The sequence below is a fragment of the Elaeis guineensis genome, chromosome 1 (genome assembly GCF_000442705.2).
Source record: "Elaeis guineensis isolate ETL-2024a chromosome 1, EG11, whole genome shotgun sequence".
Lineage (NCBI taxonomy): Eukaryota > Viridiplantae > Streptophyta > Magnoliopsida > Arecales > Arecaceae > Elaeis > Elaeis guineensis.
In genome coordinates this window covers 104473087-104500667 of record NC_025993.2, presented here as the reverse complement: position 1 = coordinate 104500667, position 27581 = coordinate 104473087, and the positions used below count along the sequence as shown (strand labels likewise).

Genomic DNA, 27581 nt, shown 5'->3' with positions numbered 1-27581 from the left:
TAATCTATAATTTTTGAATTTTTAAAATTTTTTTTTTAAATATTAGTGATAAAAATTTTTCATTATAAATAACTAGTATTTGTGATGAAAAAATCTTTTCATCATAAATATTAAATTATTTACGATGTAATATTTTTATCATAAATAATTTATAATTTTTAATTTTTTAAAATTTTTTTTTTTTAAATATTAGTGATGAAAATTTTTCATTGAGAATAATGTTATTTTTGATGAAAAAATATTTTTTATCATAAATAATTAAATAATTTTATCATTAATAATCTTATTAGCAACATAAATTTAAATTTCATCATAAATAATTTTTGTAAAAAAATATTTTTTTACTAAAAGTATCTTCTCAGATATATTCACAAATTCTAGCAGCCTTGGGATATATTCATGCCAATCAGAATTTATGAAGATTGTAGATATGTGCAGAAGAATGAGATGAATATGAGACAACCATCATATGGATCAATTTGATTCTCTTTGATCACAAAAATATGACAAATTCTCTGATATTCTGCTCCAATCAAACATAATTTATAATTAAAAATTTTAACTAATTAAATTTATTTTTTTGATGGCAATACCGTCATGAGTTGATCGAAAGATTTAAATGGACATTCGAACTCAAATTTAATCTGCGAGCAGCTAAGACCCTCAGGATTCGATGCAAAAGAAAGATCTTTAGGTGATCTGTTGGTCTTAGTTTCTATATAGAGTCTGATCTTTCTAATGAAGGATCGACATGATATTTTTATCATAAATAATTTATAATTTTTAAATTTTTAAATTTTTTTATTTTTTTTAAATATTAGCAACAAAAAAATTTTATCATAAATAACTAATATTTATGATGAAAAAAATTTTTCATCGTAAATATTAAATTATTTATGATTTAATATTTTTATTATAAATAATTTATAATTTTTAAATTTTTAAAAAAATTTATTTTTTTTAAATATTAGCGATGAAAATTTTTTGTTGGAAATAATGTTATTTTTGATGAAAAAATATTTTTCATCATAAATAATTTTATCATTAATAATCTTATTAGCAATGTAAATTTAAATTTTATCATAAATAATTTTTGTAAAAAAATATTTCTCCACTAAAAGTATCTTCTCAAATATATTCACGAATTTTAGCAGTCTTAGAATATGTTCATGCCAATCAGGATTTATGAAGATTGCAGATCTGTGCAGAAGAATGAGATGAATATGAGACAACCATGATTTGGATCAATTTGATTCTCCTTGACCATAAAAATAAGATAAATTCTTTGATATTCTGCTCCAATCAAATATAATTTATAATAAAAAAATCTAGCTAATTAGATTTATTTTTTTGGTGATAACACTATCATGAGTTAATCGAAAAATTTAAATGGATATCCAAACTCAAATTTAATCTGTAAGCAGCTGAGATCCTTGAGATCCGATGCAAAAGAAAGATCCTTAGGTGATCTGTTGGCCTTAGTTTTTATATAAAGTCTGATCTTTTTGATGGAAGATTGACATCAATTGATAGTTTCAGGGATCGGACTGCTGTGGTGCATCATCTGTCGTAGATTGAGGACAACATTCAAGAAGTTATATTTTTCTCTTAAAGATGTTATAGGATTTTATTGTCATAAAGGATTATTAGCCAAATTTTTTTAAGATGGTTTAGAAGTAAATGACACAATTTAGTCTATCAAACAATTGATAAAGTTTTGTTCTTTATACAGTTGGAAATGATATTTTTCTTGAATCAAATTCCTTGCATTTAATTTTCTGAGGTGGTTTTCTCTTGGATCTTAAAGATGGTTGATTTGGTTGTGGGTAAAAAAATTTATTGCATCATCCAACAAAATCTAAATACTAAAAGAATGATTCTTTTTTAGAATCAAAAGTTATTTTTTAAAATTTTTAATTTTTTTAATTATTAACGATGAAATTATTTCATCGTAAATAATGAAGTATTTACGATAGAATCATTTTTCATCGTAAATAGTCAATTATTTATGATAAAAATAAATATTTTATCACAAATACTAGATTATTTATGATACAATATTTTTATCACAAATAATCTATATTTTTTATATTTTTTAAATTTTATTTTTTTAAAATATTCATGATGAAAATATTTTTGTTGCAACTAATTGAATATTTACAATGAAAAAATATTTTTTCATCAAAAATAATCTATAATTTTTGAATTTTTAAATTTTTTTATTTTTTATAAATATTAATGATGAAAATTTTTTATCATAAATAATTAAGTTTTTATGATGAAAAAAGAGTTTCATCATAAATATCCTATTATTTTTAACATAATATTTTTATCATAAATAATCTGTAATTTTTGAATTTTTAATTTTTTTTATTTTTTTTAAATATTAGCGATAAAATTTTTTTATCATAAATAACATGTATTTATGATGAAAAAATATTTTTATCATAAATATTAAATTATTTATGATATAATATTTTTATCATAAATAATTTATATTTTTAAAATTTTTAAAATTTTTTATTTTTTTAAATATTAGTGATGAAAATTTTTTATCGTAACTAATAGATTATTTATGATAGAAATATATTTTTATCATAAATATTTAGTTATTTATAATATAATATTTTCATCATAAATAATCTATAATTTTTAAATTTTTTTAATTTTTTATTTTTTAAAATATTAGCGATAAAAAAAATTTATCATAAATAATTGAGTATTTATGATGTAAAATTATTTTTCATCATAAATACTCTATTATTTATGATGAAAAATTTTTATCATAAATAATTTATAATTTTTAAATTTTTAAATTTTTTTTATTTTTTCCAAATATTAGTGATAAAATATGTTTGTTAGAAATAATATTATTTTTGATGAAAAAATATTTTCTGCTGTAAATACTTAAATTATTTACGATAAAAATATTTTCATCACAAATATTTAAAAATTTAAAATTAAATTAAATATTTTATTATTTGTGATGAAAATAATCATTGTAAATAATAATTATTTATGATGAAATTCTTTTTCCATCACTAATATAAAAGTATTTATGATGAAAAATTATTTTCATCATAAATATTTTATTATTTACAATGAATTTTACTTTACGTCGTAAATATTAATTATTTACGATGAAAATATTTTTATCTTAAATAATTTTATCAAAAAATCTTCTTTTCTTGTAGTGCTGGGACAGTAGAGGCAGTGGCGGGAGAGAAGACCTGGAGGTTGGGGTCAAGGAAGATGGTCTGGGCGGCAGCCAGGATGTCTCACACATGACCCTCGTCAGGATGATCGTGATCAGCTCCAACCGCATCAGCACCATAGACCTCACACGGCCTCCAATGCCGCCATCGTTGCAGCACTCGCAGGACTTCGAGGTTCTCCACTGCTCTCTCAATGACTATTTTTTTTTTTCATGTCATTCTCTTCTTCAGAGATCTATAGGGAAGGAGAGCACCTAAGGGGGATCGGAGGGGTTTCTTAGGTTCTGATTGGGTTTTTTCTCAAGCATAGTGTTAATGTTGCAGACCTTATATGGCCTCCAATGCCACCACCATCGTAGGGCTCACGGGACTTCAAGGTTCTCTATCGCTCCCTTGATGATTGATTTTTTTTTTTTTCATTTCATTTCATTCTCTTCTTCGGAGAACTGTAGGGAAGGAGAACACCTGAGAGAGATTAGAGGGGTTTCTCAGGTTCTGATTGGATTTTTTCTGAAGCATATGGGATTTTGTGCGAGTTGTGGCGGTGTGAGTTGGTCCCTTGAGGTTTTGAGAGCATAATCTCATCAATACTTCAACCTGTCTTGCATCATGAAGTATCTCCAATTTGACTATCATGTCGGTGCGTTTCTTTGTGTTCACATATGTTTAGGATGATAGTATTGAAGTGGATTATAGTATAAATCCTTCTCATTAAACCTAAGAATGTATACCTTCATATGAATTTATTTAGTTTAAAAATATTGTACTACATTAGATGTCACTCACTGACCAACCCAAAAAAAAAAAGAGAGAAAAAAAAAAAGAAGAAGTGGTAATATAAAATGTTGAATACTTTGCTCAGATTTGAGAAAATTAAGCATTGAAATACTTTAATATATATATATATATACATATATATTTATTAAAATGTTGAATACTTTAATATATATATATATATATATATTAAAATAAAGATGTGTATTGGCAGATGCATGCTAGACTCCAGAGCATTAAAACTTAATATCCAACTCGATTCATCGTAATTCAAGCTTTGGATCTTCATAAGATTTATTGGATAGCTTATAATACATGCTATATATAAAATATAATTATTTTAATTATTTTTAAAATATATATAATATATATAATAAAATATATATATATAATTAAATATTATTTTAAAATTATATTAAATACATCGCATAAAGTTATATGTTAGTTTTATAAAATAATGGTATCATATGATGGTTATATAATATCATTTTATTAACAAAAATAGATGATTGAACAATATTGAAACATATCGATAATTAGAATAAGTAGTATGATATTTTTTAAAGTGAAGAGATGTAGGTGAAATTGAATTAAAATTGAGAAGATATTTCTATAATTTTTTAAAAAAATAAAAAGAAGACTAAGGCACAGGAGATCAGTTCAATTTGATTAAAAAAAATATTTTGAAAATTTAAATAAAAAATTAATTAAATTTTTTTAATTCTTATCTTTTTTTTTGAATTTTAAAAAAACCCATTTAAACAAACCTCCCGTCTTTTTTTGGCACACCTCTATCGAACTATAACTGAATTGGTTGATCATCTTATAATTTTTTTCCTGAAGGGGTAATCGATGTTGCGTCAACTGCAAAGTGCGGCAACCACTAACAAACTTCGTACCCCAACAACTTGTACTTCGCTCTGCCAAAAAAAAAAAAAAAACTTGTACTGCGTACCGCGCGCTTGCGGACCCATTTATCCGGATGCGCGACCACGCAGAAGGACACCATGCGAGACTACGCATCCTCCGTTCACTCTAACCCTGCACGACTCTTAATACTAAATCGAGCATGGCTTCGACCGGAGCTGGGAAGTCCAGGCCGTTAGCGATGTGCCACGAAGGTGCCATGAAGGTACAGTATGTTTAGCTTACCCAAAAAAAAAAAGGTACAGTATATTTAGGTAAATGTCACGCCAGAACCGATTGTGGGCGCACGATGGCCAACCGTCCTGGACTTTTATCTCATCATGTTACGCTCCGCACCTTCTAACCTCTATTTAAATACACCCGCAGGACTCCGGCGTCCCTCGGAGTCGGTGGGAAGATTAATCTACGCGATGGCTGAGGTATTCTTCTGCGACCCGCCTTCCTTTTGCCCCAGCGGCGTAGGGTTTCGTTTCTTTATCAAATCCTCTGGTTTCGTTTCTTTATCAAATCCTTATTCTTGCTCGAAATTTGTCTCTGTTTATTGATTCAATTCTTGTTCTTGTTTGTTGAAATATATGTCATTATTTCTAGATTTTTTTTTATTATTGCATTTTATTGGAGTCGAATCGAAATTAGGGTTCATTGATCGTGTTATCGATGGTGGAGAACACCTATATTAATCCACGATCCAAATCTTGTTTCTTTTTCTTGATTTCTAGAAATTTATTTTATCTGATCTTGGAGAACAGGGACGTAGAATTTTTCCTCTATAGATCTAGAGAAACGTACATTGTTTAGGTTTTTGTAATTGTATAGAGATTTGGTATTTTTAATTCCCGTTTTTATGTGACAAATGATCTATTCTGGTATGTTTACGTGGTTAAATCGTCTGCGATAGATTAGATTAAGCGTTTACATCTGTTTTGAATTGTATTGTTAGAGTGACAAACTGTAATCGCTTTTATGTCTATAAAGATTTTGCTCTTGCTCTTGACTGGGATTTGCGATTGTGCTTGTTGAAGTTGGATTAGCTTTATGGATGAAAAGATTTGATTATTGGATTGTGAGATTGATACCATTCTTCTAAGTGATAAGGAATGGTCTGGTAATTGATATCAGTATATGTACCAGACTTGGGAGCTTGAGGCAATACCAGTAAACTTGGTAGTTTATATTTTAGTGATAGAATAACTTAGCTTATTGGTTATGCCAAAGACCAAGTTTGGAGCAAGAAGATTGAGATCATTATTGATTTTTGTGGAGAAAAAGAAGGAAAATGAAGAAACTAAAACTTGTCTGAGCCTTTTCATAAGATATTCTTAGATATGGTTTGATACCATCACACACACTCTCTCTCTCTCTCTCTCTCTCTCTCTCTCTCTCTCTCTCTCTCTCTCTCTCTCTCTCTCTCTCTCGATTACATGGTTCTTCTCCACATGATAGGGTTAGTTTCTATGAGCTTTAAGTTTATTAACGAGAGGGTTGACTTCCATCAGCTTTTATCTATCCATTAGGTAACTAGGCTATCATGTTAGTTGAAGTTCCCTTTATTTTACAACACAGAAGATAGAGGTCAAGATAAAGTGGGATTTGAGTTATTTTTCTTTTTCTTTGTGGAAAAGCTTGTGCATTACTTGAGTTAAGCATGTGCAAACTCTGATATGGTATTAGTTCATGCATTGAAACTACATCAAAATTGAGCACCTGAACACCTATTTCATGAGATTCTAGAAAGATCTCCAGCTGAGCTCTCTCTCTATCTCTCATAGTCATATGTCATCACATAATATATCATTCACCCATTATATGTACAGTTCCTGAGGTTATTGCAGTCAAATAAAGGCAAGATGGATCCTTGATGACTAAGTGCATATCTATTATTGCTTTTGCTTTTTGAAAGAACCAATTTTAGAAATTAGATGCATTTAGATTCAGTTAAATTATTGACTAAAAAAATACTTTCTGATATATTTGATGTTTGGTAATCACATTTTTATAGCTACATTTTGAGGATAGGCTTACCATATTTGGAAGACAGAGCAATCTCACAAGAGAAGCTAGAAGTTAGTTTTTCTAGCTTCTTCTAAAAGCATTTTTTTGAATTCTTCTGCATGTAAGCACTTCTCAAAAGATACTACCAATTTTTTTAGAAGCACTTTTTAAAATTTAAAGTTGCAATTAAGCAACAATAAATGCACCTTAAGACTTGAAAATATTTGAGGACCATGGAGAAACTTCTGAAGATACACATTATGAAACAAAGTTTGCCCCCATGTATGCAAGAAAATAAAAAACTGGGAATGCATTAAATGTTTGAGTTATTAATTCCATGTTTTTATAGCCATGCTTGCATTAAATAAAAGGAAGCAATTAATGTTTTTGGTGTAAGCAAACAAAGCAGCAGTTAGAGTACTGAAATGTTACACATAAGCACTAGGAGAAAGGGCAGAAAACATGTACATGTAAGCAAGCTTGACATAAAATATTTAATAGCTCCATCTAAAGCAATCAAATTATTTTTTCTTTTCCCATTAGATGTGGGAAGACATGTTAGTATCATGACCAAGGTTTCTATACCCGTTGGTACTCGTGCATCCCGGCCATACCATAGCATGCCGATACCAATACTAAATTGGTACCTGGTATGGAGGGTATATTGAGTTTCAGTATACTAAACCAGCCTTGTACCAGGTGTACCAATACAATAATAGAATGGTACTGGTACAAGGTTTTGTATTGAGACAACAAGCCTTGATCATGACCCTTTCCCCTTGACCCTATTCAGTCTAGTAATACTTCTCGAAACAAAATGTTACTATGAAGCATCATAGTTGGCATGAAATTTAATAGGAAGATGGACACTGCAGCGTTTATAACCATGTGGATTGAAAACAATATCAATAAATGGGATATTGACTATTTTTATATCTGAAATTTGGTATGGCAGAACCATGCAACTGTGTCACCACCATTTGGATGCATGTTGATTTGACCCTTTTTTTGTGCCTACTTTCTCCTCTTTTTAGCTGTCTATATCTTTTATCCTATGTGATATGTAGCTGGCCTGTAGATATAAATAACTGGAATATTGATGTACACTTGAGGGTCACTTTGGGTGCTCAGAAGATATTATCGGCCTAATATGATCCTCTTAATGAGGCTATTTTTTTGAAAATATGGTGGAAAGGGAATGATTCAAGCTGATTGGGCTCCTAGACATAGCTTATTCCTATTTTTTAGGAGAGGTAATTCCATTGGCAACGTGTTTTACCTTATCCTAGAAAATAGGGATTAGCTGTCTTGCCAGCTGCCCCTAACTCTTTAAACAACTTCATTTTCCATGTAGTTTTGAACTCAAGGATCTGCCAGGAAGATCCTATTGGATCTTATCAGACCGATAAGACCTCCCAACATCCAAATAGGGACTAAGTATGAGGAAGGCCACGTAGATTCCATTGAGTATTAGCAAATGCGTTAGTGATTATCCACCATTGATGGAAGGATTTATTCTGTAGGTCTTTTGTGTGAATGTTCTCCATAGGACCTTGTTTGTTGCCAACCAAGCTCTTTATTTTTTTTTTCCATCTTATTTGCATATATCTTCCTTACATTTTTCTTATATCATCCTTGCAGATGTGAAACAGCCGAGAAAAGTGAATGAACTATATGGATCGTGTTCTTTTTTTTTTTTTCAAATTGCGAGGGCAGTTTCCAGGTCATACAGAGGATTTAGTAAACAGTAAAATTTAAATATAAAAGGAGAGATTGTGATACATGAACCTTATAAGTCTGGAATGGAGTTTATGTCCCATACAAAAGAATATTTCTTCTGTTATTATGATCATCATTTCAACTTTATATGTAATGAAAGTTTCTCCTAACAACGTGATCTTTGTTCATTTTCTTTAATCGGAACTGGATTTACAGATGTTAGTTTTAACTTCTGCATGTAGCAAACATCTAAGATAACTACTTAAGATGAAAACTAGTCGTGATGTAATTAGAAGCAAAATTTTGGTAATTATTACTGCTTGAAACAATCAGAATCTCATAACTGGTGTCATGCAATAGAAGCTAAAGAACTTCACTAGGGAATTTGTGAAAGAAAGAACTGTGAAGTCAAGGATGCTATGGGAAAGATCACATTATAGTGCATTTGCAATAAAGAATGAAGGCAGGGGTCATCAACTTCCTCCCGCACTTCAACAGTTGATTGGATCTTCTTTTGAAAGAGAAAATATTTATTTAATATTAACTGTATTTAACAATGCCTTTGTTTATTGTTCCTCTCAAGGATTAGATAATACAAGTTGCTACTAGTGGCAAGCTTTATCCAATAATATTTTACCCTTTTTTTCCCTTTTTGGTTTGTTTGGCCCTGCCACTCCTGCTTTCTAATATTTATGAAGCACTGGGTTTCTTCGTACCAAAGCCTTCCCTGTTTTTGTTATGCCATTAGCATCTACACCATACATTTTTCAGTGGCTCATTTCTCCTGTGCGCACTGGCCAAAGTTGAGCTTGTTATTTTGATAATGATTGGGACATAACTGCATTTGGCCTTCGGTCGACTGTGACTTCTATTATCTGTCTCTCTCTTTTTTTTAATGAGTTTCCAATACATGTTTAAAAATGCATGAAGGTTGGAGATGCCAGCAGCAGAAACAATCTGGTTTGTTTATGTTGAGAAAACATTTTGATTTAAGGATCTGCTGTATCTCTTTTAAACCTCAAGTGCTCTTTTCACTGTTTTTTGTCTGATGTCTTAATGACTTATTTTCTTTTTGGTTTACTTCTTTACGTAGACTGTGGTCCTTAGAGTTGGCATGTCCTGTCAAGGCTGTGTTGGAGCTGTCAAGAGGGTCCTTGGCAAAATGGAAGGTTGTTACTCTACACATTTCTTTTCCTGTTGCTGTGATTTTCACAAATTTCACTTCTGTAAGATACTTGTTTTTGAATGGTAATGTCAAAAGCCATCTGAAGTATAGGAAAAAATTTTATCTTTTATCTCTACCAACTTTTCTGACCCATTATATGATGTGGCTTAAAACATGTCTGCTAGAACGTGTTTGTTGAAGGTACCTGCCTTTTTGTCATTTTTCTCCAGGTGTTGAATCCTTTGATGTGGACCTGAAGGAGCAGAAGGTAACCGTGAAAGGCAATGTAACCCCTGATGCTGTTCTACAGACTGTTTCAAAGACAGGAAAGAAAACTTCTTTCTGGGAGGCAGAACCAGAAACCAAGGAGACTGCTCCTGCAGCAGCAGCTGCTGCTTCTACTGCTCCTGCAGCAGCAGCTGCTGCTTCTACTGCTGCTGCATGACTGTAACTTATGTCTACTGTTTCCTGTAACCTGATGAACCACTACTCGTTCCACATCTATATTATCTTTTGTGTTTGGAGTGTGCTATGAATGATTGTGAACATTTCGCAGTTATTATGATATAATCTCTTAGCTACTTGTCTGTTTTGTTGACTACACAAACTCCTTTAGGGAAGGCCTATTGCGGGATCTTCAGAAAGTTACCACAATCTGATTTTTGGACTGTGAAATTGTATAGTGTCGGTGGAGTGTCGTGAATGGGCATCGTGAAGCATCACCTGGCATCTATAAACAGTCACAAAAGCAATGCTGGCAAAACCTAGAAATATTTTCAGCTTACTTATTTTGACATGTTTACATGGGTCCCTTTTGGATGGAGTATCATTTCCTATTCAATTCATTTGAATTTCATATTTTTAGTTGCCGTTGGGATATGTTTATTAGAAAGATTGATTCATTCCATTTCTTATGCACCTGTAGTTGTTAGGGTTTGAACTAGATCTTGGATCAATCTATATTATGTTGTTGCCACCATTATGTTAGCAAATACTGTTTCTAGTTGTAGATCTGCCAAACCATTCTGGTCAGAGATCTAGACAATTTTAAATGCTTCTTTTTTATTTATCTCTTTTTAATATGTCATGCAAGGTTTCTTTGACTCTAAACAAAGTGTCTTTTTAATTTGTCGTCAACCACTGTTATATGGTTAACACTAAAGTACTTGTTGTTCCATATTTAATTTTTGAAGAATGTAACTGGATATTTTATGGGTAAGACTCTCTGTTTCACTTGATTTTCAAGATATTTTTTTTTTGATGGTCGGCGAGAGCCTACGCCGTATCCACATCGACCCAAACTCAGAATGTATTAGATAAGGCTGGGGTACCAAAAAATATACCGAACCTACACAATTGGCCTAGGTCTGGGTTTACTAAAACCTGGATCTGACCTGATAGTACCCCTAACTAGATATGACTGATTATTAATGTGAATAGATCTATTTTAAAGTTATGGTGTAGGTAGTGCGTGCGTGCGTGCGTGTGTGTCCTTTTCTGAATAAAATGAAATAAATCAAAAAATGAATTTTTGTTCAAAAATGAAATTTAATTGTAAGCATCTATACCCAATTCATCATACTGGCAAGAGTAACCTAGTATCACACCATATCATTCATTTTATTTTTATTGCTTTCTAGCATTGGGACAACGGAAATCATTTATGAATTAAAGGATTCGATAAGATGGTTTTCTCTATGTGAAGTTGGTAAATATAATTAATGGTCATACCTGGACTCTGTAGAAATTGTTGGTGTATCTGCGCACGCCTTATTGTCAAAATAAGTTCTTGACTAATCCTTTTTGGTTTCATGTTCTAAATCACTAAAATGTAATTAGTAATCACCTTTCCAACCGCAAAACGTAACAGATGAGATATCTGACCATTCTAGTTGCCATGTCGTTAAGATGGTTACAAGAGTTGCTTGCATGCTAACAAGCAAACTAGAAAGGCAGAACATTTCAAAACAGAAATAAAAAGAAAAGGAAATTCTATAGAAATGATCCTAAGGAACTTTTAAGTAGGGACGGCAATAGGTCAAATATGAGTTAGGTTGGATTGGCCAATATTTATATCCATCCTGTAACTAAAAATCCTGTATCCATACCTACTCCCTATCCGTCTCGGGTCAGATTGGGTCCGGCAGTGGTATAGGTTGGATCGGATTAGGTAAATAAGACAAGTCAGGTTGGGTCGAATCAAGTCAGATAAAGAATTCATCATATAAATATTATAAAATAATTATAATTTTAAAAGTAAAAAGAAGGATTTAGATTAAGATTTTATAGGATTGAATTTGGGTGGGGCATATTATTATCCCTACTCGATCTGCACTCGTTTCAAATATTATATCTAAAATCCATACTTGTCCTAGATTTTAAACAAATCAAGTAAAACCCATCCCATTCAGCTTAGATCAAATCGGATATTCGATGGATCAGCTAAAATTGCCATACCTACCTTCAAAAATAAATACAGAAAAATTTCCTTAAGCAAACCTACGTATCTCCATAGGTTACACGGAAAATTCTATTCCATATATGACAATTATTTTCTTCACATGCGCATACGCATATGCATGCACGCGCATGCATGTGCATGTGCATGTGTATGTGTTATAGTTTTTCATATCAAGCATATCATTGCTAAGAAGAGAAACCATTTAAATTGTGATGTTTGTTGAGTTGAATGTTGCATACATATAATGCAAATGTGTGGGCATGCCACCAATATCTAAAACCAGAAAGAGGATAAAGATGGTAGCATGGATTCTAATATTTTGAACTTTAAAGACTTGCATTACCGTGATACCATTAAGCAAGATAAATAAAGAAAATTTTCCATCAAAAAAATAAAGAAAAATAAATAAAAGTAAATGCAAAGATAAATAAAGATAAATGAAACAATGTGTTTGATTGGTCAGAGGTCTTTTTCCAGGATTACAATAATATTTATACAATACTCTTCTAGTGCCGACATTTGTCCATGCATAACTTTTATTTCTTTGACAGTTCCAATAGCTAAAGCCAACCACTCCCCACTCTCCGTATTCTAGTAATTTCTATGCCTCATGCTATATCATAATTATCACAGCTCCGATCCGAGATCGTGAGTCTAGAGAAGATGGCAACCATCACATACTCATAGAAAACTCTTCTCTACAAGCATACGAGTTATTCTAAATACGATATCAATACATTACAGCAGAATTGATAATAAATTATATCTAAAATTTAATTAATTAAAATTAACTTTAATCTCTTATAAAATTTCAATAATATTTAAAAGATCTTACGTCAATTACATCTCAAATAATAATTTTATAAAAAATATAATAATAAATCTATATTATCAACTTTCGCTTTTAACCTACTTTCAAAGCAGTACTCATATCCACAATTAAAAATCTGAATCTAAAAAGAAAGGAGAGGTAATGAGCTCAATAACCCAGTAAGTTATGAATATCTCAACTAGATATTTTAGATGTACTCATAAAATATGATGTTCAAAGATAAATATCATAGATATAAGAATATATTTATTTCATCTTAATTAATGCAAATCAAATTTTTTTAAATACTCATATACATATATAACTATAAATTCAATTCGAAATAAAACATATATAACTTAACAGTCTTAATTACGATCATATTTATTCCTATGGTAGAGTCAGAACAGAAATAGTGAGCTCAATCAGAGTGCCAACAGAAATAGTGAGCTCAATCAGAATGCCAATATACAACCTCTGTTGATAGAATCCAAAAATCAATGCATAATTTCCATTGGTACCTTCCAAAAATTAATGCACAACTCTAATTAGCATGGTCCAAAAATCAATATATAACCTCCGTTGGCTGGGTCCAAAACATAATTAGTTTGCTCAAATCCGATGCATATCAAAGTACATTTGCAAAATAATATATATCATAATTTTATTTAATATATATTATAATAAATTAATAAATTATAATATTTCAGAAATCACTTTCTATTCAAAATATAATTTCATAAATCATACATAATTTTAAAGACTAACTATTTACTTTCAAAATAAATTATAAAATATCTCAAAAAAATAATTTATTATGTATTTCTGTAGAACATTAAATAAACAGATTCAATTAATCTTGAGAACATCCTTCAAAATTTATTATTCAAAATATATTCTTCTATCAGTTTTAAGTCACAACAAAAAAAAAATCCTAAGTTCCGATACTCTCATAAGGCTGACAAAAGTGGTAGTATCCAACATCCTAGTCGGTTCAATCAAGATAATCTATTTGATCATTATTAAAATAGAAAATAAATGGTTCAATAGAGATCAATGGTGATCAATATTGTTAGTGTCCAATGAAAGTCAAAGTGAAAGTCGATACATCAATTGACAGTCTGGGATCAATTTGATTAAGTAGTTTCATCTAATCAGGGACTTAAAATATAAGAGATCAACATGGGCCAAATCTTGTGATGCTTGACAAAGGCTCGGATGGTGTAAGTATATTGTCTGACTAATAGACCGATTGAAAACCTCCAATTAGAATTAACTCAGATTCAAAGCAATAGGTCAAGTTCATTGGATTCATAAAACACATAGAGAGAGAATATCGTAGAAGAAATTAACAAAGTGGAATATGATCGATCAGATAATACTGTTTGACATCCCGATCGATCTGATCAAGATAATTTAATCAAATTATGATTAAATTAATTTATAAATTATTCAATAAAAATCATAAATAATCAAATATAATGGTATTTGAGTTTGGCCAAGATAGGTGCCGGTATGTTGTCCGATGATATGAATCAAGATCATTCACTAAGCTCAATCAAAATCATTGAAAGAAAGACTTTAATTGGACTAATCTTAGAGAGAGAACCTCATAGAGAGAGAAATAATTTTAGAGAGAGAAAATATTATAGAAAAAAATAGAGAGAGAAATTAGAGAGAGAAAATAGAGATGCAAGCTCAAAGAAGAGAGAGAAACTCTTTCTTCTTCTTTTTTTTTCTCTCTTTTTTTTTCTTCCTCTATTCTTTTTTCCGTTTGTTTAGATGGAATAGGGGACTCGTTTCCCCTTTCTTTACTAGAGCAGGGGAGAGTCCCTGCTAGCAACAACCACAATCGATAGAGGCTTGACTACGATAGAACCATCGAGTGCTCCATATATTGCCTGTAGGTCAGCATTGATCATCACATTCATAACAAAGTATGCATTTGAAACTCTTACCACATCTGTGTATATCAAACTATGTCAATGATCCAAAAAAATTATTACACAGAATAAATATCTAAGTATATGCATAGAGATTACCATTAAGTTTTTTTATCCTCCCCATTTGAACAACCACAATGAAAGGTTTTATCCTTTCTCCATCTAAAAATGATTGTATATAATCAATTAAGTGATCCCAAAAGGTACAAATAAGTATATTCTGTCTACATGTTAAAAAATTTATATTAAAATCTATATCATAAATTATGAATTTTTAAAAATAATCAAAAATAATAATTCACATTCTGCAACTTACTCCAACTCTTCCAAAAGGATATCTATTTGTTTAGTTTTCTTTCCATAATAACCTTTTCGATCGTGTTGTCCTTTTGAACAACACGTCCAATGACATCTATTAACGCACCAATAAAAAAGTTAAAATATGTGAAAAATTATGAATACAAATCTATATATGGAATGCATAAAACAATTACTTTATTTCAAATGCATTATGTTCACACTTACCAATCAAGAAAGTCTCATTGTTTGATGGCAATCTCAACAAAAGGCACAAATGCAAATCCCTCTTTTGGAATCTTTGCATCTGAACATTTAGTCACATTTGTCTTGTTCATGAAATTCAACCTGAATCTATGTCTAGTGCTTCTATAATTACTACTATCATTGCTAATCATAAAATTAGACATGATATATGCAATTCCTTAATGAAGCACATTCTTAAATCTACTTATCAATGAGCATTTGATAGTCGCTTGAATCCTCCCACTTTGCATTCAAACAATGTTGTTTAAGACATATGGACAAATAAATAAATAAATAAATTATTTCATTCAAGCTAATGCTTTACCCATTCATCTAGGAGCACCATTTCAATCGTTGCTTGTTCATCAGGTCTTGAATAAATAGGGATGGTCCACACCCTAATGATACGAACCCTGATCTTCCATTCATTCTTGGTGGTATTGATTTCATCAACAAAATCAATCCTCCTAGCCATGTTCTATCAAAAAAAAATTATATTGTTGGTAAGAATGAATGTCAATATAAAGAGAAGAGCATAAAGATAATAGAATATATAAAATATCATTTATAAAATAAATAAGCTACCTATTACTCGGTATAAGAAAAAAAATGATTGTTTCAGCAATCAAGAAAGAAAGCAACTAAGAAAGAGGATTTAGATTATGCCTTTATATACTAAGTCCTACATATGGATTTAAATAAATACATAGATGTCAGCAATAGCTTTGGAAATTATATAAGATAATTAATAAGTAATTAGTTGTGGATTGAATGTACATGATGATTTGTGTAATGGGGGCGTGTGTAGTCAATAGATCATGCTGAAGTTTTTTAAATTCTCATTTATCTTTGGGTATTGTGTAATGGTGACGTGTGTTAGTTTTTTAAATTTTCATGAAGTTCTTTCCCTCCAAAAATTGCACACCTTAACAATTCAAAAAAATAACAATTAAAAATATTACAGCTTAAAAAACAGCCAGTCAATTTGCTTAAATATAACAGTCAAGTAAAATTATTGCATTCAATCTATATATTTATTTTATGTTAAAAAAAATCTAACTATTATAAATATATTTATACATATATATTGTAATTATAATATAACAATAATCTTAGAAATTACATAAGATAATTAATGATTAGTTAGTTGTGGATTGAATATACATGATGATGTGTGTAGTCAATTGGCAAATTTCCATTTCTCCAAAGCATCAATTTTTCATGAATTTTTTCCTCCAAAAATACACACGTTAACAATTAGAAATGTCTAATTTTTGGAGGGGAAAAAGTTCATGAGAAGTTGACACTTGGCAAGATTTTGCACACTATCCTGTTAAATTTTGGCAAATTTCTATTTCTCTAAAGCGTCAATTTTTTGTGAAGTTTTTTCCTTCAAAAATAACACATTTTAACAATTAGAAATATCTAACTTTTGGAGGAAAAAAAGTTAATGAGAAGTTGACACTTGGTAAGATTTGATGCAAACTATCCTGTTTTTATATATATCATAATTGGCCATGCTAAAATTTTTTAAATTCTCATTTATCTTTAGGTATTGTGTAATGGTGATGTGTGTTAGTTTTTTAAATTCTCATGAAGTTTTTTTCCTCCAAAAATTGCACACCTTAGCAATTAAAAAAAATAACAATTAAAAATTTTATAGCTTAAAAAATAGCCAGTCGATTCGCTTAAGTATAACAGTCAAGTAAAATTATTGCATTCAATCTACATATTTATTTTATATTAAAATCTAACTTTATAAATATATATATATATATATATATATTATAATTATAATATAATAATAATCTTAGAAATTACATAAGATAATTAATGATTAGTTAGTTGTGGATTGAATACACATGGTGATATGTGTAGTCAATTGGCAAATTTTCATTTCTCCAACGCATCAATTTTTTATGAATTTTTTCCTCCAAAAATAACACACGTTGATAATTAGAAATGTCTAATTTTTTGAGGGAAAAAAGTTTATGAGAAGTTGACACTTGGTAAGATTTTATGTAGACTATCCTGTTAAATTTTGATAAATTTCTATTTCTCTAAAATATCAATTTTTTATAAATTTTTTTTTTTCAAAAATAATATATGTTAACAATTAAAAATGTCTAACTTTTGGGGAGAAAAAAGTTTGACATTTGAAAGATTTCATAAAGACTATCCTGCTTTTATATATATCATAATTGATTGATGTGGTGTCAACAGCTGGCAATATGTTGGCTGCTACAACTGGCAAGGATGTCGTTACCATACTAAAAGCTCAGCTGCCCGCCCCGGGACTTTGAGACGAAGGATTTGCGACCAATAAATCAAATACTTGGAATGGCAATTCTCAAATATGGAAAAGGCTCTGCACAGTACTTTAATATGCAGTGTTGGATATGAGATACCCACAGTCGAAGTCCTCAGCAGAATCAGCTCCAGAAAAACTTCACCTGGGCTCCTACGGGAGCCGAACTTTGCCCTCGACTCCAACGACTACAGACGGACTTCGTCCGGACTCCTACGGAAGCCGGACTCCGCCGACAACTTCGACCTCAAGTTGACTCCGCTCGGACTCCTACGAGAGCCGGGATTCGTCCTCGACTCCAACGGCTGCAGACAGACTTCGTCTGGACTCCTACGGGAGCCGGACTCCGCCGACAACTTCGACCTCAAGTTGACTCCGCCCGGACTCCTACTGGAGCCGGGCTCCGTCCTCAACATCAACTGCTGGTAAGCCCCGTCCGAACTCCTACGGGAGCCGGACCTCGCCTTTGACTTTAATTGCAGGAAGGCTCCGCTCGGACTCCTACGAGAGCCGGGCTTCGTCCTCGACTCCAACGGCTGTAGACAGACTTCGTCCGGACTCCTATGGGAGCCGGACTCCGCCGACAACTTCGACCTCAAGTTGACTCCGCCCGGACTCCTACTGGAGCCGGGCTCCGTCCTCAACATCAACTGCTGGTAAGCCCCGTCTGGACTCCTACGGGAGCCGGACCTCGCCTTTGACTTTAATTGCAGGAAGGCTCCGCCCGGACTTCTACGGGAGCCGGGCTTCGTCCTCGACTCCAACGACTGCAGACAGACTTCGTCCGGACTCCTACGGGAGCCGGACTCCGACGACAACTTCAACCGCAAGGGGGACTCCGCCCGGACTCCCACGGGAGCCGAACTCCGTCATCAGCTCCGACCACTGCCGAGCTTCAGCCGATGGATCTGCACTCCCTGACAGGCTGTTTTAACGGCCACGATCCTGCTCCACTTCCTGCGGCGGATTCCGCGCAGCTCCATTACTCTCTGACAGGCTGTATCAACGGCCATGATTCTGCTCCACTCCCTGCGGCGGACCCTACGCGACCCCATTACTCTCTGACAGGCTGTATCAACGGCCATGATTCTGCTCCACTCCCTGCGGCGGGTGCTGCGTGACTCCACTACTCCCTGGCAATTAGCGGCAACGGACGCCGCTCCACTACCTGCAACAGGCTCCACATGACAGGCCATAGCAATAGCCACGGGTCTACTCCACTACTCTTCGCAGCAAATTCCGCCTGACTCTGGACAGCCGTCTACCAGACGGTTACAGGCGTCGCTGTCAATCTGCTGCCCCCTCCGTCTATAAAAGGGAAACCCCAGATACGTTATTCTATAAGCTCTCATCTTTTTATCTAAAAACTCTGCAAAATTCTCCGTTCGAGCGCTCCATTCTTGTTGAGGCAGAGAACTGACTTGAGCGTCGGAGGGTCTTGCCGGAGCAACCCCACCTCCGGTTTAGACTTCCTTTGCAGGTCCCGGCGGCGACCGCGACTTCCCCAACTCCAACTTCTCTGGCGCAGGCGGATTTTTGCACCAACAATGCTAAGCCAATCTATGGTCCATTTCCAGTAAGCTCTAAATTGTCTTTCGGAATAGTGTCCTAGCACCGAAGCGGACAAGGGGGGGATGTTTCAAGTAACATATTCATCTACAGTGTGGTGGGTCATAGGCTCAAGCGGTAGGCGTCGTCAGTTGGTATATGGCAGATCCATGCAAGTTAAAATCATTGGAATGCTATGACCATCTATTATGGGGGCAGTAATGGTGGGTCATGTATATATTTTCCCTGCTGTTTTACTACGAGCTATTTTTTCTCCCCCTTTTTTGGTATAGCAGAGGGCTGGATGTTTAAGCTTCAATCCGTTGTTGCCATCTCTACTAGAGAAAGCCAGGCAGCTGCATGCATAAATAGCATCCCCACCACCTAGACTAGGTGGCCTAACAGTAGTAGTGACCTGGATCCAGAACCAACGACGCCTCACCTTCGCACCCTACAACAAGAATTTGAAGGGCGAGCCAGGGACATAGCGCCACTCGAGATTGCTATGCCAGAATGGGAGGGGGTCTTCGAGGTCGGCCTCGCTGGACGGCGTGGTGGAAGGCATCTATCTAACGGGCCAAGGCAGCACCGAAGGGCCGTTAGCTTATAGAGAGGCAAAGAAAAACCTGCTGATTCTAAGTGGGACTCTAACATCAGATACATATGTCATCTATGATTTTTTGCGCAATATGGAGCTTTGCATCCATCCATAGTTCTTTGACTACAAGGACATTTACATCGGGCATTACTCTTGCAAATTATAGTGGCCATTGGAATTTCTTTTCATCCTCTTTAAAAGCCATAGAGTTTCAGAGGCAAAATACTTGCAGAGAAAATTTGTCTTTTTAATCTGAGATTTTATTCCCATTATAAATGGATGGTTAACATAGCTTGATGGTGGTGGATGAAGGACATGGATCTTGCAATGCCCATGTCTGACATACCGAAGGGAGTTTGACACTATTCATCCACTAAAATCAATGTTGGCTAATGCAAGGGCTGAGTATCTGCAATTATGCTTCCTTCTTCAAGATACATGTTTGGTGTATTACTGGATGTGCACGCGCAATTTATCATTAAATACTTCAATGCTGGTTTCTCATTGCTACCACTTCTTTGTTTTAGGTGGGACATAAATATGAAGGGACATGAATGGTCACAGGAATCATTTAAGTTCATGATAATTCTTTTTGTGTTTAGGCGGGGAAAGAACTACTTATGCGTTTTCTGAACACAAGAGAGAAAAATACCATGCTTCACCGCTGCATAGGTTTTTCCCTAACAAAGTTACCAAAAAAACCACTTCTTTTTAACTGGATCTCCTTTAGACTCTCCTTGGGGCGCTTCAATTTTCCTCTTTGCAATTCCCTGGTTCAAAGCTTCTAGTCTTTTTCTGCACGAGAAAAGATAGAGCAGAAATTAGAGATGAAAAGATCAACAAGGCTTCAGTTTGAATATGAACATGCAGCAGGCGTTACTCGATTAGCACAAACTTGAGATGCAGGGAACTACATCTAGGATCACATCAATGCACATATGAATTAAGGCACACATGCAAGCCATGCAGCTTAAAGCACATATGAACACCAGAGCTTGTCATCGCAAGACTCGAAGAATATTTGCATTTATGACTGAGTAGTAGTTTGATTTTAACCGTAGGAACAATTTGATTTTAGTTCGAACTTATCTTTTTTCTATTTCTAAATGAAAGAAGAAAACTTGATGAAAGAGTACTTATTATCCTCAAGGCGTCCATGTAAGCTCCAGCGCTGGCGAAATCCCTCCATGCCTTCAATTCCACTTGCAAGAATCATGCGCCTGAAGGATTAAGAACACGGAACATAAAAAGGAATGACTTTGTAATCAAATAAATGATAATATGACTCACTATATATATATATTTTTTGATTTATCTTGCTGACATTCTTAGTTGTTACTTTAACGAACTAATTTATCAATGAATGAACATTTACAGTGAATAGGTTGCAGAACAGAATTTTGTTTAAAAAATAGATCATCCTTTATGTATGAAGAATGCTGTTATGCTGCACTTTGATGAAAAATTATGATAAAAAATAAAAGAATAGATGTGACAAATAAGCATGCAAGCCTGTATCCTTTTCTCTCTATATTCAGCCAATCATTACACCCAGTGGCAATGCGACACAATATAAGAAAAACATGCTTCAACATCCATGTTGTCTAAATCAGATCCACCTCTTACTATAAGAAACAAATTCCAAATGGGAAACTAGCATGCCCCTCCATCATCCTTTTCCCAAGTACAAAAGCTGCTTTACAGTTACATATGCAGCAGTGCAGCACTGATGAATACAAATGCTCCATTTAAAGGGATCCAGGCATTACAAAATTTTAGAATATGAACAACTAACAAGATTCTTTATAGTTCCATTGGTTCATTGGTTACACCAGATTTCCAACAACCAAATAAGGGTCTAAAGGTTGCACCTCTCCAACAATGCAACTTCGGATTGAAGTTGTGCAGCTCTTTCTTTTGCTTGTTCCAAAGGCATACACAATCCCAACTTATGCTCACTATCTTGAAGTCGTTGTCTAAGCTCCTTATCCTGTAAGTGAATTTCAGAGACCCAAAGAGAATGTCAAGGTAACAATCAAAATAAGTAGGCCACATACAATGACATATATTACAAGGCTAATAAGTTAATATTGCTAACCCGTTTCTCAGCACATTGTCTATACAAAACAATCTCATCTTGGCAAAATGGCTCGATATCATTGATTTGCAGGCCTAGAGCATGCCAAAAAGTCAATTTCCTCATTCCATTTTAAAATGAAAAAATGGCCTTGTATATTGTTTTGAGAGAGCAATGGCCTCAACAATCTATTCCACTATAATGATTTACATCAAAGCATCTTTTTTTATTTCACTTAATGCCACTTACACAAGAATAGATTCCTCAGTATTCCATCACATAAATCAACACCTTCAAGAACATGAGATGCAATCTCTGGGGGTATGACAGGTGAAGGTGGCCCTAGCATAAGGTCATCGCCGACTAGGATGGTTTCCTCCATGGTTGGCTGTGAATCAACTAAAACATGACACAAACACAAATTCAGATTAAAACAGCATCAAATCCTTTATTCATGCATTAACGAGCTAACACAGAATTTGCAATCGGAGAAAAACACACACATATAAATGCCAATGAAATCTGTCAAGGAATTGAGTGATATACTGATCTTGACCACTGGCTTTCCACTAATGACCAATCTTGAGAAGCCCAATTATACAAAACATAAATCCAACGAGGTGTTTTTGAAGCCATTTTAAAGGATATTTTGTGAATCATCACACTAGCATGAATAAGAAGAGGGAACAAGAAAACCAAGAGAAAGTCAAAAATAACGCATACCATCCATGATTTGGTGACTCTCTCTATTCAGCAACAAAGAAGGGTTCCAGAAATCACAATGCAGATATAGCTTGAAACCTGAATGTTTTCATAAAAAAAGGAAGTAGCATTCAGTGGACAGATACATAGTCACTGATTCAGTCAACTAAGCTTAGTAGTCATATCATGCAAGCCAATAGCAAAGAGATGCCTTCTTTATAACAATTCATTCTTTAGCTGAGACCCCTCTGAAACTCCCGAGGTTAGATAGAGAGGTCGGTTACTATAAATGGGCTCCGGAAGTTATTGACTTCAGGCTAATCTTCTCCAAAACTTTGGTGGACTTGTTGTGTTGACCGTAAACGGTTAATAGAAGCAAAACATAGCACCCAAATCAAAAGCCACCAATTTTGATGCGGACGAAGCTATGAGAACCTTTCACGCATTAATTCAAACAGGAAATGTGCGTTGTAAAGTATAGAATGAAATGACCAACAAAACTAAGAAACAAAGAGTGGAAGAGAGCTATAGCTAACCTAGAAAACGAAAACAAAGGAATCCCGGCTGGTTAATAACTAGAAAAAAACGAGGCGAGTCCAGAACGGGCTCATGGATGCGAGACGTACCAGTGGTGCGGAAGAAGGTTCTGTCCACCAACCGGTGCCGAGCCCGGCCCCCTCCGGGAGGAGTCCTCCGCTCACCTCTCTTCCTACCGTTGAAGGCGATGAGAAGCGGGCGACCGGGACTGACGAGATCGACGCGCCGAACACAAGACAAGAGGAAATGAGGGGAGAAAAACCAAAACCACCGTTTTTACATACCTGAAGGGTCCAGTAAAAGAAGCGTGCGTGTATATCGGCACTGGCCGGCCCAATCCAGTTCTGAGACGTACCTGAGGCATGATTTTTGCCATGCCAAAAATCTGTTAGGACGTTTGGATCCAAAATTTTATAAAATTTTAAATTTAAATTTTTATAATTATTTAAATAAAAATAAAATAAATTTATTTTTATAAAAAAAATTATATATTATATATAATATAAAAAAATATATCATCTTATTTGATTAGGTGACATAGTCACCGTTTTTCGTATTTAATATCTGTAGTTCTGCTTTTTCATTTGAAATTTTGAATGATGAAAATATTTCTCTTCTTATGAAAAAATTATGATATTCTGTGATCATATTACAATTTTTTACAGTCAAATTATTACTTCCTGTACATAAAATATCATAATTTTTTTTTAAAAAATCATAAAGAGAGAAGAATATTTTCGTCATTGTAAATTAATAAAATTTTTAAAAGATAAAAATTCTTCTATCTTTCTTATGATATCGTATGGCTAAATTATAATTTCTGGTGTGCAAGAAGTCATAATTTGACTGTAAGATATCATAATATGGTCACAGAATTTATATTTTTTTTTTAAAAAAAATTATCATTTAAAATTTTAAATAAAAAAATAAAATTATAAATATTAAATATATATTAAAAAATAATGATTATATAATTTAATTAAATAAAATGATATGTTTTTTTTATATTATGTATGGTGTATAAAGAATTACTCTATTATAAAAATCCAGAGAATCATTACAGTTGATCAAGAGTGACCTAAATCAGAACGAGGATAAAATCAAACCCAAATTGTACTTGTATCCAATACTCAGTGGCTTTACTGAGCCACGTGACTGCTCTGATTATTGAGCAACTCCATCATCACATGCCACATTCGCAATCTCTGACAGCTATTTCGTGCAGTAATTGCTGAAGGTTCAGAGTGGGATGAATTCACGTTAGGCAGCACCATTCAGGCAATTGCCGGTTTGAAAGCTCTACATTTCATGTTACGTTTTCCGATCTGGCTTCGAATAAGACAGTCATGGAACATTGCTCTTCTTGATGAGTATATCAAATGTACTGATCATGGGACATCAGATCACAACAACAACGTCGTCCCACATTAAGCTCCCCAGACACTTTGGGTCCAGAGGACGCCAGAACTTGAGGTTCGTACCGTTCATTAAAGTGCTGTACCGTGCTAAAGACTTGAAAACCGGAAAGATGGTCCATGCTTTCATTATGAAACTTGAAATAAAGTTGGACGCACGTGCGATCAGCTCATTGGTTAATATATAGACGCACCTCTCAGTGTGTTTGGCACATGTTTTTCTTTTCTTTTTTTATTTTTTGGGTAAACGGGGTACATGGTTTGCTGTCATTGCTGGGCACTGCTTGGAATGGTCGGTTTCCAGGAGCTCTCCAGTTCTTCAGGAATATGCAGTTAGATCATGTTAAAGCTGATGAATTCACTTGTACTACTGCCCTTCTAGCTTGCATTGCTTTAGGATATCTTATTAGTGGGGAAGAGATGAACTGCAATATAATTAGAAATGGTTATGAATCCACTGTTTCTGTAGTGGACTATCTCATCAACGTTTACTCAAGTTTAAGCCGACTCCAGCAAACTTTGGAGTTATGCTCGCTGGTTTTGAAACATGAGATCTCATGAGGCTCGTTAATTTGAGGTCTCGCTAAAGCTAAGGACTATGAATCATTCCCAAGTTCTTCCACAGGATCCAACGTTCTATCGAGCTACTTGGTCGTGCATCAGTTTGTTTTGTTCTGAATGCCTGTGGGAGTACGTAATTACTGAACGCAGGGTTCCAAGCCCATGCCTACATTGCAAAGAGAGACCTCATCCCAGGCCTTAACATGAGCAATACTCTCTTATCGAGATGTACTCAAACTGTAGAACTCTTGCACATGCCCTCGATGCTTTAAACCAGATGACTGAAAGGAACTCTGCTTCCTAGGGCTCAATGATCTCTGCCAACGTGCAGAATGGGTGCCCTCTAGAGCCCTTGAGCTCTTCAAGCTGATGACAAATTCCAACACATTTTTTCCCTGTTCTGAAGGCCTGTGCTCACTGGGACTACTAGATGAAGCATTCCGTTTGTTCGTATCCATGGCTGAAGTTTATAAGATCAACCCATAAGCTGAACACCATTGCTGCATGGTTGAGGTTTTGGCCCAAGTCGGAATGCTCAAAGAAGCAAACACTTTATTCAGTGTCATTCCCTTTGAACCCGGTGCTCCAATTTGGAAGGCTCTTCTTTCTTCCAGTAGCTTACAGGAAAATATGATGGTTGCAAAGCATGGACTAGAGAGGCTAGTAGAACATGAACCCAGAGAAAATGTGCATGATTCTGTGTCAGACCGGGTTATTACACTGTAGATCTCTAATAGATTAGAGGAAATGGCAAGGATGATGGAGGAATTATGTTGCTGATAAGAACTATTGGTCACAAAATCCAGAAGAGTATGAAGGAAAGAGTTACAGAACACAGAGAACTCATAGCCTTGTGTTGTGGGTTTGTTTCTTTGCCACATGAGATACCAATTCGAGTGTTTACCCACTTGAGGATGTGTGGTGGTCGCCACATAACTTGCAAGTTTATCTCAATTAGATGGAAATGGTCATCAAGGACTTAAGCAAGTTCCACCATTTCAAAGATGGGAAATGTAGCTGCCGCAACAGACGGTAGAAATACAAGTGTAAAACGTTCAATTCAACTGCATATAACCAATCTTCAAGGCAGTTTATATATATATATATATATATAGAGAGAGAGAGAGAGAGAGAGAAAGAGAGAGAGAGAGAGAGACGCTAAAATAGTTTACATGTTAAGAGCTGAAAATTTATAGTGATGTCAAACATTTTCAAGTTCGAACTGACATATGCTGAAGTCAAAAATGAAAATCAGAATGCGGTAAAGGAAATGAAAACTGGACCGAGATGGTTCTAAGGATTAATTTCTTATCAGATTAGCATCACTTGACAACTTAAGCCAACATTTCACTGTACATCCAAGGAGATATATATAGCTTCATCTCAAACACCTCAGCTTTAAGATTTAATCAATTTTTACATAATGGGGGCACAATTATCTGCTGAATGTATATGATTTGCTAGTAAGAATCCTTCTACTACTTTTATTTTTCTTTTAAGAAACCTTTGCCAGGCAAACTGTTGAAGCAGATTCAATATATATCCTATAGGAGTACCTATGCAATTGCTCAAGGATTACTCAGAGGATCACTCAGCTGAAGAAGAATTCAAGAGTAAGTTGGTATGAAAGGATCAAATAATATAGTTTTAGCATGCTTGGTGGATCCGAACAAGTGGTCCAATTCGGAACCACCAACTCACAATGTATTAGATAGCTTCTCTTGGTGATGTTACGTCAACAGGCAAAGAGAAGCTAAATTTGCAGTCCCATTTCCAGATCTAGCTGACGATGCTTGTCGAGCCAATGGATATTTAATATCTAAAATACTACTTTACCATGCTGAAGCAGGTGTTTTACGCTATCAGAGTCTACTGGAGATAGGAAAACATCAAAAACATAAATTCAATTAATGTTTCTCAAAATTTTTTATTCTTTTCAAGTAGAAAGGCCTACTCCGGTGAAAGCCTGCTTTAATGAAGCATTGTTTCAAACAACTGTACATCTACACTCCGGAGCACAAAATGGAGCATTAGATCAGTTATGGGAATGAGAGGCTCTCAACGAGGAATTTACAAAAAAAATATCTATGTGATGCAAGAAGATTGGTAATAAATCCAAAATTTAAATGAGTGCGACACATGGCGTGGCTGAAGACTTGAATGTAAAAATGTTGAATCAGAATAAGTTGAACCAATTTGCAAGTAGAATGATGCGTCTTTGGTAGGTATGGGTCTTTTTTTTTTAAATTATTTTTATTATTTTTAACTGTAGTAGGTATGACCTA

At 33.9% G+C, this 27581-nt stretch overlaps 2 protein-coding genes and 1 pseudogene across 2 annotated transcripts; 2 read left to right on the top strand and 1 right to left on the bottom strand.

The window, feature by feature from the left end:
* The first annotated feature begins 5179 nt into the window (after window positions 1-5179).
* LOC105038225 (copper transport protein ATX1) lies at window positions 5180-10373 on the top strand. The gene is made up of 3 exons (XM_010913953.4): window positions 5180-5335; window positions 9721-9796; window positions 10023-10373. The coding sequence occupies exons 1-3, from the start codon at window positions 5237-5239 to the stop codon at window positions 10235-10237; spliced, it is 390 nt and encodes a 129-aa protein (XP_010912255.1). The 5' UTR covers window positions 5180-5236; the 3' UTR covers window positions 10238-10373.
* Window positions 10374-20562: 10189 nt separating this feature from the next.
* On the bottom strand, window positions 20563-23653 carry LOC105038224 (uncharacterized). Its single transcript, XM_010913951.4, has 7 exons — window positions 23410-23653; window positions 22805-22882; window positions 22331-22480; window positions 22103-22176; window positions 21876-21994; window positions 21141-21224; window positions 20563-20799 (listed from the first exon to the last, which is right to left on the bottom strand). Exons 2-7 carry the CDS (start codon window positions 22809-22811, stop codon window positions 20694-20696), a joined length of 540 nt encoding a protein of 179 aa, XP_010912253.3. The 5' UTR covers window positions 22812-22882; window positions 23410-23653; the 3' UTR covers window positions 20563-20693.
* LOC114913280 (pentatricopeptide repeat-containing protein At2g03880, mitochondrial-like) lies at window positions 23393-26332 on the top strand (annotated as a pseudogene).
* The last annotated feature ends 1249 nt before the right edge of the window (window positions 26333-27581 follow it).

What these genes read in the sequence shown, in the direction of transcription:
- LOC105038225 (XM_010913953.4), top strand. Translation starts at nt 5,237, where the DNA reads ATGTTACGCTCCGCACCTTCTAACCTCTATTTAAATACACCCGCAGGA. An exon ending in TAATCTACGCGATGGCTGAG is followed by an intron (nt 5,336 to 9,720) that starts GTATTCTTCTGC and finishes TTCTTTACGTAG; the next exon opens with ACTGTGGTCCTTAGAGTTGG. An exon ending in GGTCCTTGGCAAAATGGAAG is followed by an intron (nt 9,797 to 10,022) that starts GTTGTTACTCTA and finishes ATTTTTCTCCAG; the next exon opens with GTGTTGAATCCTTTGATGTG.
- LOC105038224 (XM_010913951.4), bottom strand. An exon ending in GACAATGTGCTGAGAAACGG is followed by an intron (nt 21,995 to 22,102) that starts GTTAGCAATATT and finishes ATTCACTTACAG; the next exon opens with GATAAGGAGCTTAGACAACG. An exon ending in GAAGTTGCATTGTTGGAGAG is followed by an intron (nt 21,225 to 21,875) that starts GTGCAACCTTTA and finishes TTAATCCTTCAG; the next exon opens with GCGCATGATTCTTGCAAGTG.